Source organism: Varroa jacobsoni, unplaced genomic scaffold (genome assembly GCF_002532875.2).
Source record: "Varroa jacobsoni isolate VJ856 unplaced genomic scaffold, vjacob_1.0 scaffold_399, whole genome shotgun sequence".
Taxonomy (NCBI): Eukaryota; Metazoa; Arthropoda; class Arachnida; order Mesostigmata; family Varroidae; genus Varroa; species Varroa jacobsoni.
The window spans coordinates 175,935-198,462 of NW_019213301.1; the positions used below are offsets into that span (position 1 = coordinate 175,935).

At 43.0% G+C, this 22,528-nt stretch overlaps 1 protein-coding gene across 3 annotated transcripts in view; it reads left to right on the plus strand.

The window, feature by feature from the left end:
* Positions 1–22,528, plus strand: part of LOC111260098 (uncharacterized) — a 157,598-nt gene that overhangs the window by 75,811 nt on the left and 59,259 nt on the right. For all 3 annotated transcript variants that reach the window (XM_022832589.2, XM_022832587.2, XM_022832588.2), the window contains exon 2: positions 13,638–13,860. In XM_022832589.2, coding sequence (XP_022688324.1) covers positions 13,638–13,860 — 223 coding nt within the window. The remainder of the gene's footprint in view (positions 1–13,637; positions 13,861–22,528) is intronic.

Genomic DNA, 22,528 nt, shown 5'->3' on the forward strand with positions numbered 1-22,528 from the left:
GGTACTCAACCGATCTTCGATGACGTTACCAAGTCGATTTAACTTCAATATTTAATTGTATGCTACATCGATAGCTTTTGTTTTGTCTACAACGTGTAGGAAGCTTCCGTCAAATGGTGCTAATACGTGAAAATGTACGTTCTAGATTCAAAAAATCCCTCAGTAATCTTTCTTATATCGTCTATGAGCCTTGTGTTATTCGAATGCTTATACGTGACTGCTGTGTGTTCTATTGATGATGCATAGTCCGGAAACTTTCTTATCCGGACCATTATATCAGTTTCTGCCTCATGCTGTTGATAACCTCACCGAGTATTCGTGTCCAGGAACAATACCAGAAGCCCTTGTCCGCTAAAAGTTACCCTTTACTCTTTCTTTTTTCTTACTTTTTCTTGTCTCTGCTGTCTTGTTTGAAACTAGTCGTGCTCATTAATGCAGGGAAAAAGTTCGATATCTTGTTTTCTCCCTCTTGGGTCGCTTTACGTTTTGTCAACCCGACCATCATTTTAGTTTCGCAATTATTATAACTGTTGAACAGATCACAAAAATACTAAAAAAATATCGATGCGGGTACGTATAGCAATTCTGATCTTTATTTATCCGAATCAGTAATATGAACGGAGCAAACATAAATCTTTGCTAAGTGTCTCTTGATCGAAATTCAGCAGGATCCATAGGCGGCCCATTCGCGCTTACCATAAGCCAGCGAATAGCTAAACCTACGAGCAGAGTGAGTGCGTTCGCTGCTGCTCTGATTGAAAAATTTTTTCCCTTCTTCAAGGAATACCCATTACACAAACAGAGATTACCAATTTTATTAATTTTTAGCATGCGGCAAAACATCTCGATTTTCATCATAATATGACAGTTATATTATATGTGATTCTAGCCTTGCTTGCCTTAATGTAAAATCAGTTAATCGACCACTGCGGCAGTCGGCCAAAGATATCCAACAAGGCGATTTCCATGGGTTCTTTGCTCCTACCGACAAGACCCGGTTCCAGCTTCTGCTGGCAACGTTATCAGATACTTGAAAGCTGTGATCCTTTTATAATGCGCTGCTGTTATTCGTTCGCTGCGGGTCGAGTAAATCGATAGATTTCAGTAGTGTTTGGCGAGGTTACGTTCGAGACCCGAACTCCATGGAACCGCTGCCAAAACGAACTGTAGAAAGGACTAGCTCCAGGTGGACGAACGGAAAGGTGGGATTGCGGGCGCGGATCCATTTTGTTCAAGCTCGAAAAATGAAGACAAGACAGAAGAGTCCAGAGTCATCTATTCTTCTGGAAACACGAGTAGCGAGGGCGGACTGATAGCAGCACTTATATACCTAGTCAAGGAATAGTAATTGCACTTCGGAGTGTGGAACACCACGGACATCTGCTATGTTTGTGGGCGTCTGTATGTTCATGACGGTATTTACGGGTTTGAGTGTATCTGTTTGCACTGCAAGTACAAAGGAACAGACGATCTTTTTGTGTACTGTTGTTGCTAAACACGATTGGTTACCGAAGTTCGTGTTACATCCCCGAAGATGATGAGGCATTGTTGTTGTTGTTTTAGGTTTGTGTTATTCTTATAGGTACTGCCATGCCACCCATGCGCTAGCAGCGTTGACAGGTCTCAGAGCCAACAACAACAGTCGTAGCTATTACCAAGTTAGTTCATTGATTGCGGAAAGAATGAAAGCTTATCTTGACGCCGCGGATATGCGACCCTTTCAAGATTATCGATGATACTGCCGTCAGTCATCAGATAGCGGCTCAACAATGAGGGGCAAAAGAGAAATACGAGGGGGCAGCGCTGATATACGTACGTGCCTCTCGCAAACGAAGGCACGAGATCAGTTACTTGTAGAGCATATGAGCAATGTAAAGTCAGTTTTTACGGTACGATTGTGTGTGTATGTACGACGTTCAGTCCTCGAAAAGAAATTAAATCAAACTACATCAAGTGACAAAAGGAGCTGACGGTGACAACAGGTGTCAATCCATCCGCGGTTCAAATCACGGCGCTCATGTGCGAGTCGGATTTCCGTTACCCAGATACTGCTACCAAACGAACCCCACTGGGTTTGTACGTATTCTTCCATTTAGGGAAGTGGTAACAATATTGTCTTTGTGCCGACAGCACCAACAGGCAGTATGTCCCAGAAAAAAATCGTAGTGCGCCAGTGATTGCCTATGTTAGTGCTTATACGTAAGGATGCCTGCCATTGCTCCGGGATATACCGAAACATTTTAGCGTTAGCGACTAGTCGACAATCGACAGAATTTTAAATGTCATAGCATCTTTCAAGCGTCATAGAAGGTGTCCGAATAGAGTAATATGAGCAGTTAGGCCAAAGACGACCCTGAATGTCCGCGATTCGGGTGGGACAGGATTTTAAACGTACGACAGGCGTCCAAGGTCCGCACTGTTACAATTGTACTCAAAAACCCGCTATGATAAAGGCATCAGTGAAGATGGCTTCGTACCGATAAAAATGAAATACGTCACAATATTTCAACGGGTGATTTAGTGAACGAGTGCCGGACTACCGGACTTTCTACTGGTGACGTTTGTAGATCTTCACAGAAGCTCAAGTACTGAAACAAGTGGATTCATGTGCAAGAAAGGAATACACCTACGGTCGATTCTCCTTAGCATCAATACGGTCTGTCGCACCTCAGTATTATTTCATTTATTTCAACAGTGTAAACAGTCAAGTCACACATTGGAAGCAGAAAAAATAAATCAAATAAAGAGAATATATTTGACAGAGGTTCAGAGCTCAGACAGTCAACGCAAGTTTTTGAAAGAAGAGTGAGAAGCCTCTTCTGCCACCTCTTGTATTTTGCCCCATATTCTTAATATGTTTACTGTATTGAGTCTTGCTTGAATAAATAAAAAAAGTTCGAAATCTATATATTATTACAAAAGCGAAGATTCAGCTTGAATTTCCCATTAGCCTAGATCTTTTATGCTGTCTGTTTCAACCGTAAGAACCGCTGGCCGTTGCGTCCGTTCAATGGCCGAACTTTCAGTAATGCCTTGAAGTTTTGCATTTTAACGATAGCACCCATAACACTCAGATCTTAAATGACGAATATGACGACATTGAGATAGGTAATTCAGAGAGAGATAATTCAGATAGGATCATCGACGTTGATCATTACAGGTTCTGCCGTCGCTGGCACAACAATGCTGCCTACGGCGTAAATCGTCATCCCTTGAACAGAACCCTATCGCCATTTGTACTCCGACTTGCGTTCCATTTCGTCGTGGTGATGTCTAGCCTTTAGTCAAGCGCTCGCTATAGTATCGCAGTACTTTTGTCGCTGCCGATGTTACCTCGTTGTTCTTGAGATCTCCGCAGCTTCTGCAACTAAAATTGCTGTTGATTCAGAACATTTCGGGTCACCCGCACTATGACAACTTCCAGGTGATGGGCAACCGACAAAAAAAGGTCGCGGACCCTCTCACTTAATTCTGTTATAACACTCTTTGGTCGTCCCTTATTGTTCAACAGGCTAGATTTTGGAGACGATTCCAATGGCCGAACACCCTAAAAAGTATCTCGTCCGAAACGCGTTTGGACGCTTTTCGTTCGCTGAATTTTTTGTGCTCGTCAATTGGTACCTATATTTTATGTGAAGTTTATCTCAAGAGTGAACTCAGTTTTCTCTCTCGGTAATAGAGAGGAGTAACAGATGTCAACAGAGCGGATCAGTTCGGATCAAATCGGACCGAAACAGGAGCACCTGGCGACAGATTTATCGAGCGGGTGTCCGTCGGTGATAACTTTCCTCATTGAAGCATAAGTGATAACAATGAATTCACTACGGAATGTCTTCCTTCTACAGTATGACGTTTCTGTAAGCGCACGGGTACAAGCCGTTGTACAACAGATAATCTGCGCCGAAGTAGAATGAACTGCTCAAATCTTGGTTGTCATCGTTGTTTGCTTATATCTGCACCAAAAAAATACGACTTAAAAAAAGATGTGGACGTGGAAATACTGCAATGGGAAAGAATTTGAATATATTCTATGGTGTTGACTAGCAAGAAAAACAATCTCAGTAAAAGGTACATTAAAGATATGACGGTGCCGTAACTAAATATATGTTTTAAATGTCGTTCACGTCTCATAGACAAACATTAAAATACGTAGTTCTGCTATTTAAAATCCGCTATTTATAGTTTGCGCAATTTTTCCAAGTTATACAATTATTCTCGTTAGCTGTCTCTATTCGACATCAGGTGTCAAGTATTTTTCTCTATACGTATAGTTATATAATTTAAACCTGAAATAGCAATTCTGCATATTACCTGTTTGGGTTCTATCGGGTTATGGTCTTTCTTTTTGACAAAGTTAGGCCTCGATGGCCTCTTCGTCAACTACTATAGACGCTTGTGTTTTGTCTATTATCACAGCATCAACCGTGAACTTGGAACAGGAAGTGTGTATCGTCTTGCCTGCGCCCCAAACTCAAACGCAAACATCACAAGTATTGTCATAAGCTCTTCGCTGACATTTTCAAATCTCCGTCTGTAAGGCGGACAGGGAACAACCTTGTGGGTCGCAGCAGGCAGACTCCTGTTGAACGCCGACGCTAAAGTTAGCCGAGGATAAACGGTTGGTCAAGACCACCTGTAAGCAAGAACAACGCACAATATACACGACGGCAGCATTCGTCGAACTTCTTCCCTCTTTGTCATCCGAAAAATACTTTGAAACCACGTATGAAGAAATCAATAGATGTTGTCATATCGAGACACTGTTCGCTATACTGGCCTTACGTTGAAAGGGCCTATCTCGTCTTTCCGTTCACATTCTTCCGGTAAAAGGTACATAAAAAATACTTAGGTGGGCCGCCCAGAAACCGCTGCCCATTTCGGTTCATTGTAGGGCCTACGAATTTTGTTGTACCCTCGTTTTATCCTGGTCGTAGGAGTTGGTGCGATAGGTATTTTTTCGGCTATTGTCTGCGCCCATCATAGAAACGGACATTACGCGTGTAGGCTGTGGCCATTCTCGTGTTATTATTGACTGCTGTTCCGGATAAGTGAATAGTGGCGAAGGAGGAACAGGTTGAGCTTTATCGAGGGGCGATCGTAATGCATAGGGGAACATTGAACATTTTGTGTCTCTTTCTGTTTCGAAGAAAGGCGATGGAAAAACGAAAAGAAAACGAACTAAAATCTTAATGAGGGTCATGATAATAGGAATTGTCGTCGCTATAGAAAAGCGAACGAACGACAAAACAAGACGGTGGAACATGTTTTATTCAGGAAGTCTCTTCCGATAGCTGATTTTCTAGCTTAGCGTGTAGATATTTCGTGTGGAGTTTATCGGATTTCTCAGCAATCGGAGCTACAGAGCCCACAAAAGTTAAATAGGTAGCGTAACAGATCGAAATAATTCGCTAATAGAAATAATTGGTGCACTAATGTGCAATGCTTTTATGGATAAATTCCAAAACCCGAAAATAAACGTTCTGAGCCTTTCCTCGTTCCTTCAGTCTCACCTAATCCCTTCTGTGGTTCCCCACGGAGAGAGCCATACATAAATGAAATTTGATTTACGTTTTCACAGCAACAAATAAGTATTTTAAATGCGATAACAAGATGTTAACAAGGAAAACACGACTATTCTCTGTTAGTTTAAAGATAACTTTACTGGGGTGACAGGCAGCTACCGGCTAACTTTCCTTGATTAAAGTAGAACTGACACACAACTTCAATAAGTATACGTTAATCTAACAGTTGGGTATACTCATCTTCCTCACCGTATCTATGATCATTGGCCAGCTGGAGATTGAGCAATGTTTGTGCGTTGCAATGTAACCATGTTGCTATACAGCAAGCGTGTATTGCTACCCGCTTGCATAGTCTTTATACTATTCAATAAGGAATCTACACGGTTGTCCTATTGAGCATATCGCTATCGGATAGTACCGAAGCCATAGTTTTTTTTAGGTCATCCAATCCTTGACACAGCCGGTACATGGCTCTTACTGCATAAACGAGACTTCTTCATACTTACTTCTAGATCGATGCAGCCTAATTGTGACCATCTGCGTTCGTCAGTAAGGGAAGTCAGTTGTTTAACGTTTAAATAAGTGTGATCAGAATGCTATCGACAGGCAAGGACGTTTGTGTGGCGCTTTGATAGATTGTTCCACTGGGTCGTTGTTGTTGAAATCATTCAGGTGGCCAGGACCCAGTATTGTTGAAACTAAAGCTACTACAAAGAGCGCGTTCCAGGTGACCCGTCTGCACGTCTAGTAGGTACGGTTTGAAGTTAAAGATGAACTTTGGTCGAAGATCCTCGACACCACGCCCTGAAGCCATTCCATAAGCGAACAGTGACCACGAATGGCAGACTTTGTTTCAGACGTCCAAAAAGTACAATGCCACAGATATCCGTTCACATGCTTGTTTTGCATCAGTGGAGGGTGGGGTAAGCATTGCAAAACACTCTTGAGAAAACCTTTTGCTTGGGTCACGTCTCTGGACCCAACTCCTGCAAGAGTTGTCGTCTACACTTGAATTGAATGAACAAACGTAACTGTTGCAACAACGGCAGGAGGCCTAATATAGAAGGGGTGGTATCGATTGTAAAATATTTGATTGTTGGGACAACACCTTGATGTTTTACTTTGCAAGGGAAAGAATCCCTATATATATATATGCGACTGTATTCACGAAAGGGATTTATATTTTTGTTTTCTCAATTCAAATCTTGGGCTCTGGAGTAACTTCCTATTTGGCTTGCATAATAATTCAGCTATAGTAATACAGGCAGACGTAAACTAGTGACTAAGCAAATGGCAATAAGGTCACTTGATGCATTCACTTGTGCTTTACTGTGTCAGCGTAAAGGGGTGATTGGAATAAATATATCATTATTGTTTTGTAAAATATAAGTAATTGTGTTAAAAAAAAATAACAGATTATATCCCACTGAATACATTTGAAATCAACCTTTTGAAAATAAATAAATTAGAAGTGAAGCAAGATCGAGCCTTAGCTCATCTCTTTTCAGATTTTCAGGTTCGACGTGGACTTTTAGGTTGTTTTTTTTTTTATATAAACACAGCATGGTTTCCATTTTGTTATTATTGTTGTGATGTTCCAGGCTTTTTGCCCGGTTAAAAAATGAGAATCGTTTTGCTACGGTTACACAGCATAACTACACTTGGGCTATGTAGCCTATCGTAGAACCTGAGCCTTAAAGGTCTGAGTAGCAAGTAGCGGTGCAAAGACAGCTTCAAATGCAGTTTTTCACACCCGCACGAAAATTAAAAGGAGTTCTATTTGTTTGGTACTATGTTATATGAAAGCACTTGCTACCATTCGGTCCGACTAAAATGTCACTCATAGGATATATGCATAAATTCGATAAGCATGATATGACCAAAATTCGTTTTCGCTTGGGCCCACCTTCGCTCGTTCCGAAATACTAACTGATCCGCCAGACATCCATTACAAAAAAAGATGTTCTGGTCTAGTGCGCACCCCCAGTGCAGTATGTTCCTCTGCTCACGGACTTAGTAGGCACCTTATTGTAATGGAAGGATGGATTTGTTCGGCTATCCATCACGCTCTCTCAAACCATCATCAGAGGTGTCGGCACCTGCAGGTCGACCGACCTTATCTTTGAATGTGCACAGTCTCGATTTGTTGGCGTCGCCTAGGTGGTCGCGTGCGCCCGAGTCATTCATTCTTCTTTGGCATTGTGCGGGGGCTTCATGTTCTTGTCGTAACGTGTGAAATAAAGGTGACTACTTAATTTGCCCTTTGCTTTATCGTCACAACCATCTACATCAGCAGTATGAGTATCTTCGTATGGACATAAACGCAGGTGAGAAGAGACAAAAGGTGTAGACATATGCAAATACGGTCCTACTGTGAAAATGTGTGACCGTGTTGAGTCGCGGTAATATATGGCGAACACACATATTATCATACAACGGCTTTGGAAGACATATTGGTTGTGTAAATATGGGATTATTTTTCATTTCCACAATTGTAAGTCTGTACACGTTAAACTATGTAGCTAACAAGAGGTATTTTAGCGTTTCAGTCGTATCCAAGGCTTGATACTTGAAAAGCTGAGCGCTTTAAGCAATAAGAAAACCTTGCTTGTCCATCCACCTCATATATATATATATATATATATATATATAGACTACTAGAAAATAATCTGCAGGCATAACCCACAATTAATCCATTTGTTCTCGTGTCCCTTATGTACTTAAATCCACTGAAGTAAGCACCACTGAAGTTCGTTGACATTACGTGCCTGAGACAATTGTTAAACGTTTAGTTATTCTAAGATTTACTAAAGCAATCTTATTCACAAAAGCAGACGAAATCTCAATTCCGATAATAGGCAAGGTAGGTTTTCGGTTAAAGCTAAACCCGCTGTATTTGTTACTGTAATAGTCGCGGCATGAAACCAGGTTGTATATTTTCATTTAAAGAAAAATACGGGCAGTCCTAATATAATCAGTGTAGTACGTGTACATTTTCAGGTCGACCCGCGCTGCGGAGAGATATACAGAATCTTCGTCCGAAGACAGGATACGGATAAACGGACCTGCAAACAATTTAGCAGAATAGCTGATTAGGCAACAGACAGAATGAATGCATCACATGGAACCAGCAGGAAAACATCACGTGACAATATGGATCTGTTGCAAAATTCCCTTGTCCCCTTAATAATTTCTTTCCGTACATTTGTAGCAGTTCTTCAATTCTGTTCTGTTGTATTTTTAATGTGACTGTCGTTCGAGGTCCATATCGTAATGCTGGTAAAAGAGTATACGTGTAGATGAAAATATCCCAGATCTCCGCTTGTTGTTGATGTCTTGTCATCGTCGTAAGCCGCCGTTCGTCGTAGGAACTCACCTTTAACCTTTAAACGAAACCCAATATCCAACTCAGCCGATCCGTTCTGCAGTCAGAAGTCGATAGCTTTTATTCTTCATTTGCTTAGAACATTTGTTTCGAAAGCTGACGTCACGCTCCAGAGAAAGCCACGCGTGGGTGTACATATTCACTTCTAGAATCGTCGCTGCAGCATCTCTCGTCGCTTTTATTACTTTTCTGTGTGACTGTTGCCGACAGTAGCAGCGGCCTGACGGTGTTACTACGTCTTGTGCTGTTCTATTGTGCCTATTTGTCGCACGCTTTAGTACATACAACACTTACAAAAAAAAAAAAGCGCCCCCACAAATCTGCATAGACACCACAATTCATTTTCTACTTTTCTCTCTGTTCCAGCGTCATAGTTCGTAGCACTGGTATTACTTGAAAGAAGTCATGAAACGACATTGTCGCTTGTCGTGTCTTCGACCTCTCTCACATAGCATACGTAAACAAATACGATCAAACAGATATACCTAGCATGCACGCAAATGCACTGCGTACAATGATTCTTCGATCGGTCGGCCTCAGAAAGTTCAGGAGGGCAATTAGGGGGTATAGTTCTAGTTCGGCGCAGGCCGTAGCCACTTTGTACCACCGTGAAACCGACAGGCGACCTTCGACGCCGACGACCTCTATGGCAGAATGACAATTGTTTTTTTCGTTGAATCGCCACATTACTAAAACGAATAAAAAAAGACAGGCTAGTGTGACGGGGCTATTATAGGAAGCGCCGCCGCTGCTAGGCGTCCCGTCGCCTGCTTGTTTTTTGGGCCCTTTTCTATTGTTTTTGAATGTCGCGCCCTGATCCTGCTTATAAAGCGTGAGGAGTCGGTGTCTTTCGATCGCTGCCGGTGTAGCTGGCCAGTAATGGCGCTAGTATCGTAGAGACACTCGCGCCAACACCATCACCACAGCGTAGCTATTCACAGATATTAAACCTGGCGTTAGCTCTTTTGGCCGTTATTGTACATCTAGGCGCTGGTCGAGCCAGGTCGGTTGTTGGCTCAACCGGTTCCTCAGCGATGACGGAAGAGTAGCGCGCCGTCGATTCCATCGAACTTGTGGGACCGAGTTTACGGGTCAGATGGCAACGGAAGCGGAGGTTATCTCTTGGCTGAATCTTTGTATGAACCCAATCAGGCATGCGAATGTGCCTCTCTGGGACGTCAAGCCAAATAGGTTACTGCCGCGACGGTTGCTGCTGTAACAGTCGCTCGTAGTGGCACTGCAGTATCTGGACACATTGTTTTAATTCGTATTGTAACACTGTTGCGGATCAATGAACTCTCGCAAAAGGTCCAAGGATGTGTGACGTGTTAATGTGAGAATGCCTGTAGACATCCTTAGGGGGTAGCTTGTACTATTACCGTTACCTAAGGCAAGTTCTGTAATGATATAGTGAATATCACAGACAGAAACCATACAATTCTATCTACATATAAAGCTGAGTTAATTTATCTAAATGTTTCGAATTCTATGTACGGCATTCCATTTCCAGCACTCCTTGATTCGAACCCAGACCATTACACGTCTCTAAAGGCAAATAAACCGCTCACTAAGCTATCATCAAGACGAGCGAACACATCTAATAGCTCGCCTGTGCAACTCTAAGACTTGCCCTATGTAATGTGGCTTCAAGTTATGTTAGATTTAATAGTAATTCATTGCGATGCACACACTTGTCCATCTCAGCCCACATGTACAGCCTGGAATTCTTTCAGACAATATTTTTACATTACCATTAGGCTACGATCACTCTGACTAGCTTCAAAATCACTTGTGCAAAGTACGAACACTTAGGGGCCGCAGGAATATTCCATAGAAAACTCGGCAAAAGTATATAGTTGCAGAAAGGTTTTCGGTTAACGAATGCAGAAAATAGTTAATCGGTCAAATTGAAGATCAATGCCCATAAGGCATCGCATCAACTTCTTAAATTATCCATATATTCGAGCGCGCTGTCAAATTTCAATTAGGTCCAAGACTAGTTAGGACATAATGGCGGAGACTGCTGATGTATTGCGAGTTTTTTTTTCTCATTTTTGATAATATCGTTTAGCTAAATCTGCGAGAACTCGGAATTATTATCGTTTCAACTTAAGACATCCGTAACTTTCGCTGCGTCTGTGCATGTGCAACATGTTGGTCGCAAGCAACAGAGCCGACCTAGAAAACAATATCTATAGCTGTCGCCACGAGATCGGAACGCTTTGTTTCTACTCTCGGAAGCTATCGCTGGTCTCAGAGATAGCTTGATCTTTTCTCATTATTTCTGAATTATTCTGTCTGCTTTTGTTCGGAGCGATCGGGGGTGATAATCAAAAATAGAAACCTTACATTTTCAAAGCCAACTGTTTAGCACTAATCTTCAACGTATAGATGCTGTTGCACATCGTAACAGCAGCAATAGATCCGAAAGCCTTCAATTGTTCCATTCGTTGAAGAGCCTTTGGCCTGTTTGGTCTCCACATGACGCTCGACAAAATTAGCAGAACGCGAAATTACGGGTGGAGGGTGGTAAACGTCACATACGTCACAATGCCAAGACGCTGAGAAGAGAAACCAGATCATATACAATATGCTAACACAGTTATTCATATCTGATGACGAGCGGTTGGTTGACGATGCGTCCCGCTACTACTTCTACTCCGATATGTCTGGTGATGACAAAAACAAAATACCTAATAGCGCCTGTTCATCCATGCAATTTCAGGTCAGGATCGGTGTCCTGTATAATAGAATTGTTGGCCAGTATCTTGTTTTTCGTGCTTCGCTTTGGTCAGTTAATCTAGGCATCATCAGTCCCTTTACCGAACAGCGGCCCTTTACGTCCCACCGTTGGGTCACAGCGGCGTATGATATGAGCACACTGCTACAGCTGCTTATCTAAGACTAGTGCTCTTCAATTATTGACACAGGCATAAATAGATGCGTGGCATGTAGTACAAAAGTAGACCCTCCAGGGAAGGATAACCGTAAATATAATTCATGTAAACAAGTGAGAACGAGCGACGGCCAGGATGCGGCCAATGCGGAACTTGCTGGGGCGCGCAAATTCAAAAAAAGTAACGCCCCACTATCGCTAGCGCGATTCAGTCCAGCAGCAGCAGTAGCGGCGGCAGATCGTACGGCATAGCCTATACGGTGCGTTGTGGCGATTTTCATCAATGTGGGTGCTTTTACTAGAGACACCGTATAGCTTTTCCGATCGAGTTGGGTATCTAGTTATGGGCTGGTTGGCTGTAACAAGGGTAGTGGGGAATGAAAAAGATCTAGTTGGTTCAGTGGTACTCTACAATGGGTTGCGTACGTGCAGATTATTTCCGGCAGCACATCAGCACATGCCTAAATGGCTCTAGTGAGCGTTAGACGTAGAATAGTGATAATGGGTAAATGATTCCAAGAAGATGAACTGATTGTGTGTTGTACTGCGGTCACGAATTAGCAAAACAGCCAGCCAATCGATCTAGTGTACCACTCACTAGAACTCTATACAAATATCTGGTTGCTGTTGCCGCTGCACACCATCCGTTGATAAAAGGCACTACCTTCGGAGATCTAAAATGGATCGGAAGGACGAGAAGACGCGGAAAAATACGCGAACATGTACAGACATTGATCCAGATAGTAGCTGGCCATTAAAGTAGCACTTAAAGGCTACAGCTAGGATTGAATTATGATTATAAATCTTAGCTGTCACATATAAACAGAATCGTAGATAAAACTAACATGTTCTGTAAACGATCGGTAATTTTTTCTCAACGTGCTAGCAGCGGGGTTAGAGTCTGCTCTTCTAAATGCAGCTTTATGATACCGTTGATTCAGCGAGAGCTAATTTGTCACTAATTGGAGAAGACGCACACAGTGGACGTCCCTTCCCGTCATCTTTTTTTCATACAAATTCCTGATTTCAACTGACGCGCGCACGGGCTGGGCAATCGATCGCCAAGTTAACCAATTTGCGGTGATTCCTTCCAGCTGATGCCTGGTGATGTATTTACGACCCAAGTTCGGTAGAACGGCCAGAGTCCTTCATAACCGTCGCGTACCAGTTTGCAGTAGGATAGTGCTGAGCTGGTCCGACGCGTGCATGCATGCAACTGGACCGGCGTACGAGAGCTCGCTAAGCAACCCCTGCCTGCCGGTGCGTCATCGCCAAGATAATGCTAGAGATCCATTGTCTTAGTTATCGTGCTTGGAGGCCCGAAAAGCTATTCTTGAATGATGCTAGCTGCTGCATCCGAGAACAGTCTGGTCCAATTGCCGCCCGTTATTTGTAGCAATGGCGTAGGTACTGCCGGCCGGTTGCATGCGAATTAATCTCATTTAATTCAGTAATTTCAACTTCAACCAACATCGTACGGATAATTTGAGTTGACTGACTTCAACTATCGCGTGAAGTTGATTTATTGCCATGTGAAGTTCCATCGAATCTCGACTAGAGTTTTGTCCAACAACTGATTTATATTGTATGGTGCCATGACCATGATCTTATCGCTGAGTGTATGAGTAAGCCGTTCTAAACGAGCAAATCAACCGAATGTTCAAAATAATTGTGCCTCGTAAATTATCTTCTGCTCGTGTTGTATTACTAATGAGAAGTATAGCATATTTATGCTTCTGTAGTATGAGGATTTTTTTAATAGTAATCAAGCCAATGAAAAGTCGTTTGAAATCCACTTTCTATTAACCGTTTGGTATTGCTTGTCTCCTTGCAGCGCTCCAGTCCGTGTCGACGTGCAGTCGATATGATGATGTTCGTCTTCACTGCGACACTCCTCAGCGTGTCGTGGTGCACGAGGCTCGCTTCACATCCCAACTTCCTCTGCACGAGCTGGAGCAGCGCTGTAACCATACGGACCCCGGCACGTACGTAAAGGTGCTCAACGGTCGGCACGGTCACAACTGCTCTGAGGACATTCGATCCTCCGTTAATCAGAGGTAAGCGCGCTCCGAAGTGTCGAAGACGCGGTGGAGAACAGTCTAATTATCGGTGGTCGGTCGAACGGTTCATAGAGTGTAAATACGTTATCTGCTGCTCATTAGCTCAGTATCAGTGCAACGATAGTACTTTTTTATATTAGGTACCCTTCGACGAGGCAGGTAGTTTTGTTAAAACGTTTCGTCGAAAAAGTTAATTTAACCCAGTAAATGTCCTGATGGGTTCGTCTTTCTCTCTGATGTTTATCTTTCCTTTGTATGATATACTTGGGAAAAGGTGCCATTTTTCTCCACGATTGCTAGTTTCTTAACATTGCACCTAGTATCTCGGCGCGAAGATTCAGGCCAGATGCTTGCCGCAGATATTATGTTGCTATGGAGACCGATTTCAAACTATGTTAGCGGGTCGCGACAGTCGATCGCTCCGCTATTACAACTGCTACATATTAGGTCACAACGGACGAACTTAAGTCTTGTAGAAAACATTCCTTTTCCTTAGGGTGTATTACTGGAATAGCGTTGTTTTCGAGTACCACAATATAGAAATATCTATTGGCAAACAGTTTAGTAAAAAATTATCAGTTGAATTGGACCTCTCGGAGCCATCTTAAATTATATCTTTATAATCTGCCTTAAAAACGAAAAGCAATCAAAGGTAATGCATTCATAGAGGCAGCCTTAACACTCGCAATTTAATGAGAGCAAACGATCTCCAAATGATAGAAGAGCTAGTACCAATAACATCCTAATCATAGTGGCTATTCTGCCGTCTTGTCTTGCTTTGGGCGCCCTCTTTCTAACGTAGTTCATAGTAGATTTCGGTATATATATTGAGCGTACAAAGCACAAGAAGAAAATGTTTTCAAAGTTAGTTTTATTTAGACACTGTACTCAGCCCGTTTTCCACCTTCTTCCGCTGTCTTTTTCCCCACTTTGTCAAGTATGGTAGCGAGGAACTGCGCCACTTCGTCTGCCGGTCGATCTTCGCGCTGCTGCTGCCATTGCGCCTTTTCGCAGCGACTTCAGAGGCTGATTGCCAATGGCAATTTAGCGATGAACCCAGATGAAGTTGGGTCAATTGTTGCCGAAAGATTCACTTGCGCGAGAACAATTCTTCTCCATTTAACCAACGACCCCGTTTTGGTAGCATAGTTTTTTTTTGCGGCACGAAAACAATTAGCTTTATCATTACGTTAGCAGCTGAAGTGCTGGCCACGTGATCAAGCCTAGTAACCCCGCTTGTCCCGTATTTCTCGTGTGGATGTACTCCACATGGAGCTACTGCTGATCAGCTCCCCCCCCCCCAATGTAGTGTCGACGGAACCGTAACAAGACAGCTCTCAACGACTTTCTGTAGATGGTGGCTGATTTCCAAGTTAGACTAGGGAAGTTAAATGCTAAAAATCCAGCAGCCAATGTTTAAACTTGCGCGAACCCAATTGGCATAAGACGAACAAACTAACGAAACTACGCTAAACGCACATACTTACTGCTCCGCATTGAAAAAATAACTGTTATCAAGAGCAGGTTACTTTGATCCAACAAGATCTTTGCGGATGTACTGATTAGTTCGTAAGCGAATCTATGATACCGTCGGTACGTTCACGCTCGATTGAACTCCTCATCCCAAGAAATTTACCAGCTCGGCCTCGCTGGACCTGAACTTGTGCGGAAAAGAGTTCGTTGCTTATTAATCCCCGACATTTGCATTATCGTACAATGGCGAAACGTTCTGCATTCACTTGCCGATTCCACGACTGTATAACGTGCAACAACTTATCATTACATATTATTTCGATACGTGCGCTAGCCAGAATCAACGGGGAGAGTTTCCTTTGAAGTGACCCGAAATGAAAGTAGAAAAGAAGTGTAACATGTTATCAAATAGGTAAAAAGGTTTCCTTCATTGTCACCGCATCCTATGGCGCCCATAATCCTTATGAAAATGGTGTCAAAAAAACGTGTCATTTCAACATTTAAGAAAGCCGTCGGCAGCAAGTACCGCGAAAGCGTTCGAAATATCCCGATGTGCCAATAGCAGAAATAAATGCAAGCCTTGTGTGACGATGAATGTACTGAAGATAGAAGAAGTAAGACTTTTATATTGTTCGACAGCTAATTTACCTAGCTCAGGACCAACAAGCTAGGTCTACCTTTTGTTGAACCCATTATAATTTGACATCTATCTGAGTGGTGTGAGTGATTCAAGCGCCAAAGATTACAACTGTAATCTATTATACATCAATAGCTACCATAAGTCTATATTCTTCTACTGTTCTCCATTGATGTGTTCCGTCACAAGCTTCTTTGCGGTACATAACAATTCTTCAGAAAGCCCCCGAAGGCAATTTTTCTTCGGAGCGAGTTGCGTGACGAACATGAACTTTTTCCTTTAAAAGTGCATACAGTTACAAAAGTTCTTAGAAGCTACGGTTGCTACGGCGTTGCTAAGTTACAAGAAGGCTTATGCCAGAGACTTAATACTTCGATGTCATCAGGCCTATAAATTACCACTGGCATTACCATAGGACCCCATGAAAATGGTACAATTTGTCGGACAGGAAGAAAACAACCAAAACTACAAACGAGCGGCAATGTTGGAACTTAGACACGTTTTACAATTTACCGTATGTGCAAATGGCTTTTGACTTACTGCGCTGCTGATGTGTCCCTGAAGCATTACTTAGAATTAGCGAGATAGTTACTGGCCTGTACCGTTTCTGTTGCATAGTCCCTATATATTTGTCCCATCTGATTAAGCAAGTCGTGTCCTGGACGCCTGAAAGAGCTTTAAGAGTGAGATCTTTTCTAGATATGAATACTAAACGTAGGAGTAAGGCCTTATCGATGTCTAGCCAGCTAAATTGATAGATTTTTTCTAGATTCAAGTGCAACATATGTTTAAGCCTTCGGGTTATTTTAAGGACATCAAATACCGACATGATATATAAAGGATAATATGCACATCGAAAAAAAAAAACATTTAGAGAGCTTTGATTCAGTATATAAAGGTGGCACGGCTAGACGATCGTGTGGCTAGAAAAGCCAACGGCGGCCATATGCAACTGACGCTCAAATCACGGCCCCATATTTGGCCAGAGGCAACGTTTGAGGTAATACAAAAACATTATTGAACCATTACTTTATTATATCAATGCAACCATCCATTCGTGTCTGTGTTTTTTGTGAACGAAATCGAGATTATACGTAGTCGTTCTATTGAGCAGGGATCACGACAAGCATACGGCGAGCAAATAGTCGTCAACGATGTCGAATCGAGCTCGAAGCCAATCAGTCTGCGCTTTGTTCAATCTCAATACTGTGACCGCAACTTTCGTCACCGTCGCAAGACCAGCGACGATGGAGATCTATTACAAAGTTGGGCCTGGCTGTAATCAGTCCCTTGCAGCCTACTCAGAGCTATCGAACTCCTCTTGCGGGAATTTGATGTTGCTCGTTTTCTATGACCCAGACGGCAATAGCAAGGGGAAGAGAGACGGCGCTGGGTTGGGAGGGCAGCATTAATCATGATGGGGACACCTGAGGCTACGTCCCTAAGCACAATAGCAAACGCCAGCACGCGTACGACAGTCAAATGACCCGACGATTTCGGCTACGATTTTCATTCGACTGCTGAATGCTGGATTGACTGACTCATTCACTGTTAGCAGCTATGGCGAAAGAAAAGTCACTTTAAACAGAAGAAGTCAGTCAGTCGACTCGACAATGGATGAGGAAAAATCGACTCGTTTTTCGTTAGTTCGCTCGCTGATTGGTTTGTCAACGAAGACGACAGCGAGTAGTCTTCGGAAGCAGATACTTCTTCTTCTCGACTCTTACACGATTCGGATGACTGTTAACAATGGTAACAGCGACTATGACCTAGACGGTGGCGATGTTGATGGTGAAGACGCGCGGTGAAGGGTAGGGGGAGACGACGACGACGACGACGACGACGACGACGACGACGACGCCACCACCACCACAGACGGACGCGACAATGCGTCGCTTCGTTATTCGTTATCGTCATGTGAATGGTTTCAGCTTCGACTGGCTGGTTCAAATTCAGCGCCTGTGTGCTCTGTATCGTTCCACGTGATACTTCGTCGTTTTTGTCTCCTGTGGTACTATTTCTGTAGCCCAGTGTCTACAGCGCACTTGTTCACCGTCAGCCCCACCTGTGCACGTCGCCGTTAGTTAGCTTACCACGTCGACGGTTTTCTGGCTAACCTTCCCGCCGCCAGTGAAATCACTGTTGATCGTCTTTTTTTGCTGTGCATTGACGCTATTGCCCTTGACTCGTCGTTGATGGGACCATTGATGTTGATGCTGCGATTGCCGTTACAGTGGTTGTTTGAAGCAACTACGACAACGACAGCGACAGCGGAGCTAAATCATCCAAAATCCACAGGCTTTAGCAGACATTGTAGGAAAGCCAGAAAACGAAACATTTGGGAAAAACGACAAGAGACGATGGGCAACAGCAAACGAAGATATCTCGATAGCTCTTCTCGTGATGCGCCAGTGGTGATTTGGTATCGATGGTAGCGCAGTGGGAGCCAGGGGGCGGTCGGCTGGCCGGGTGTAGCTGTCGCTGCTGTTAGACACTGCGGTCCTCGGTGGAGTTCAACGTTGCGACTTTGTGATCCTGCACAAATCTGTCCCTGGTCAAAGCATTTGCTGAAAGTAATGGCACAAGATAGTTTTCTTCGCAGAAGTTACCTATCTGTTGAAGCGAGCCAGCCAAACGTCCAACAATGCATCTTCGTCCGACTTCGATCACCACCAGGCTCAGCTTACATAGTGCCGTATAATATAATGTTACAGACATGAACTAAATCATTTTCTAGTTACATTTCGTTTTTAGGCTGTTCGGAAGATAATAACTGAAATAAATCAATAGGGCATTCGCGTCCTCAAAAAAAAACGGTGTCACTCAAAACTCAAAAGTTGTCCTTTCCTAGTTTATATTTTTTCTCGTATTTTATCACTGCCGTTACGTTCGCCGGCGTGGAGGAAAGTCGACGTTGTCCTAATTAGCAAGCTACCATAGAAGCGGAGCAGGGGAAGCGTGTCGCTGCATATACGACATCAGTATACCTCCATACGTACTCACTGTAACGTATCGATATGGTAGAATATTACGTGAATGAAATTCAGTAGTGTCGAAATAGCGTTATTGACTGCCGACCTGCCGTCTTCGCTTTCGCTCATGGCCAGCAAATACAATATTTAAGAAATATGTTTTCAATGAAATCATCAGTGCACTATCATGTACGCTGATTTTAAGTTCAACTTCTTAGGGGGCGTAAACTATTTAACTTTCACGGACATCAACAACGGTAACTTGCAGAGCAAAGACAATGCGCTATCCTTAACAGTACATCCGACATGTATGCAACAGAACAGCCCTGAAGTTATATTATTAAGAATATTGTATTAGTTCTATTACATTACAGCGTAACAAGATGATTTTTTTACGGCCCGACTGAAACAAACGCGCGGCGCACGGAACAAGAAAATACACGTTATCGTCCATAAGCCACACTAAACACGGACCGTTTATGTTTCGTAAACTGCTGATTTTTGTCCAACTCAAGTGGAGGAAAGGACGCCATACGTTTCTTCGGCTATGTTTAATGTTCTCGTTGTACAACTCCTGTAGTATACATCATACAACCGAAAATATAAGCTTCTATTTTAATGCTAAACGGCATAGTGACGAAATCTCTGTGCCAGCTTTTTTGGTAACCCAACCACTCGATAGCAATTTTTTTTGTTCGTTGTTTGTTGGATCGCGAAAAAAACAAACACGACGAGTACAAATGTCGGTTAATAAGAAAAACAGCAGCTCTCTAGATAGAAGTACGTACCATGCTATCAAGTAGCTTGTCAGCACCAAAAACGCACAGATACATACCTCACGTCAATGGAAAACGCTCTCGACGTCAACGTAACCTGTAGCTTTAACGACGAATGACCACTGTCTCATCACATTTATTTTGCCGTTTATATAGAATGATACAGTACGAACAGCGTAAGTATTTCCTGGATAAATTGTACGTGTCTAATATAAAGACGCTTTGTACATTAGTTACAGACTGTGCGTAACAAAAATTGTCTATATAGCGACAGGGAACACGTACCGTATTATACGTACGACGCGCTTCCTTAAGTGCTCTAAACCGTACAACGAATGCCCGAAGCATTTTTAAGCTCTCGTTTTTGTTCCTTCCGTTCCAGCATTGGTTGAACGCAAAGTAAGAGCGCCTGTCTTGATTTTGCTTTTTGGAAAGTCTGAACAGAGAGCTGCGGCATATTTCAGTTGTTCGCACGCGGTACCCCAGGCTTTGGCCTTATCTAAAACTTTTATTGTTGACGTGGTCGTTATCGCCGCCGCCGCCATTGTCGCTGCAGTGCACTTATTGCGTTTGCTTTGCTTCTGTTTTCTAGAGTAAGTTCTAAATAAAAGGCAGCAAAAGCTACTGCAGAGGACTCTATGCAGTTCGTTGATCTATTACGTTAATGAGTGACTAAATACGAGGCGGCGCCGCCGAGCGGTGACGCGATCGCGCATCTTAAAACATCTTCGTTCCTTGACGCTGCTGCTTATCGCTAACGATTTCGGAGTTTCTCCGGGTCACGTCGACTCGACCGGCCACCCCACAAAGTTTTAATTGAAGTTAATCTTGATAGCGCTTAACTGCTTAGGTGCTACTGACGGCACGATGACGTTGGCGGCGACGACGACAACAACAATAACAAATGTCAAATTCAGATTTTCCTTTGTGGTAGTCATCGACGCCTATTACATTTTGTCTATCTGTCTATCGGGCGTTCAGCCGCTCGCATAGCCTGATAGTTATTTGGTCTTTATCATGGCGATGTTCTTATTTTATGATTATTGCTCAGAGAAAAAATTGATGTCTGGTGAATAACTATATATATTATTACTTAGCCAGAATGGTGGGGTATCAGCGTCTCCCCGTGAACAGGAGCAGGGAGAAGAAGAAAAACATCACACGGACGACAATGACAGCGGCGGTTGTGAGCCCCACCGCTCAACAAGTAGCCGTTGAAGAATCTTGTAGTTTTCGGGCTGACACTTTAAATGTAAAGAACTATGTTGTCGTCGTCGTCGTCGTTCATTACGTCTCGTTGCTCTGTTATAAGCAATCTTTTTTTGTTGATCGTTTTTATATTTTAATTAATTCTAAATTTCAGTTCTCCTCCTCATATTTTCAAGGGCTGCCTATGTCACAGGAAAAAAAGGGATTTCCTCGTTTACCCAGGTGTTCGACGGTCACTGACTTGAAAAAAGTTTATGAAGTTTGGCCACGCTCCTTTCATGAAACAAAAACACGAGACTTGACAGCACCGGTTGGTAGGATGCCTGTTCGCAGTTCGCCGCATTTACAAACCATTTTTGTCTAAAACCTGGGAAGGTATGAAACATGAAACAAACAGATTAAGAGTGCTAGAAGCATACATGCGGTATACGATAGACCAAACTATTCATTTGCTCGAACATCCCGTAGCACGTTATTAGCGAATACAGTACATTATCTGATATCTGATTGCCATTAGACATATAAACCCTTTGGCAGCCCAGTGGCGATAAGCAAGTTCCCAGCAAATAAATAATCCATTGGCTTCTCTACGAGCTGATGGCAACAACGAAGTCCGCTTGACAGAGTCTACTAATGTTTGCGACGTTACAAAACAACGAAGTCAAGTAAACTAGGACCGACATACACTGAAGCCTACTGAGGGAAGCTAAAAAAACAGGCCACAGTATCTGGTCTGTTCGGTCAGGATTTGCTCTGACCCTAAAGAGAGCTTGAGCCGTCAAAGTGTGCGTACTTACGCTGCTGAACTGTTTGATCCATAAATGCAACCTTACAACAAGGATATATTATAGTTAATATTGCCTCATTCTGCAATCCAGTAACGTATTTTCCCAAATAGCTGGTAACGAGGCTGCAATTAGTCAGGTACTCGCCTACTTTTTCATGCTTTCCGGCTGCTAGCACCTGAGAGATGTTGAAACCTGGAGCGTCCATATTCGTTGAGACGAAAGCAGAAAATGAATACACGGGCTTAGCCGTAAGCCAAACTCGACTAGGAAGTACCTGTATGAGTTGAGTTTCGGATTAAGGACGGGAAAGTCTAAAGAACAGAGGAGAGCGCTGTGTTGGCGTTGTACTGTCACAGGGAAGACACGGGTTTTGAGTATGTCATGCTGGTCGACTTTGAACTTCGCTGTGCTCGACGGAAATATTAACGATAGCGATTATGAACTTGAGAATTCAGGAGCGCTTAGGATAAAGTCTGCTTTTAGAACTTGGCAAAAAGGCTGGTTAGGAGTTTGGTAGTCGAATATCCGAATTTGTTGTACTCGAGAAAAGCACTGAAAAAAAGAGACCACACACTTAATCATGGAGGAACGGAGCTAAAAGCGCTTATAGATTTAGGTTACTGACCTAAGACGCGGACGAAATAACGAGCAAGTCCTTCTGAGAAAGATCAGCTGGCAGTCCAACGTCATCAAGTCAAAAGCACAAAGGATTGTTGGCGTAAGCGACGAGGCCGTGTGGAAGCAGCTGTCGTCAATAGCCGTCATCAAGACGTAGCTTTTACTTATTAGTACAGTAAAATGTGATTTCCG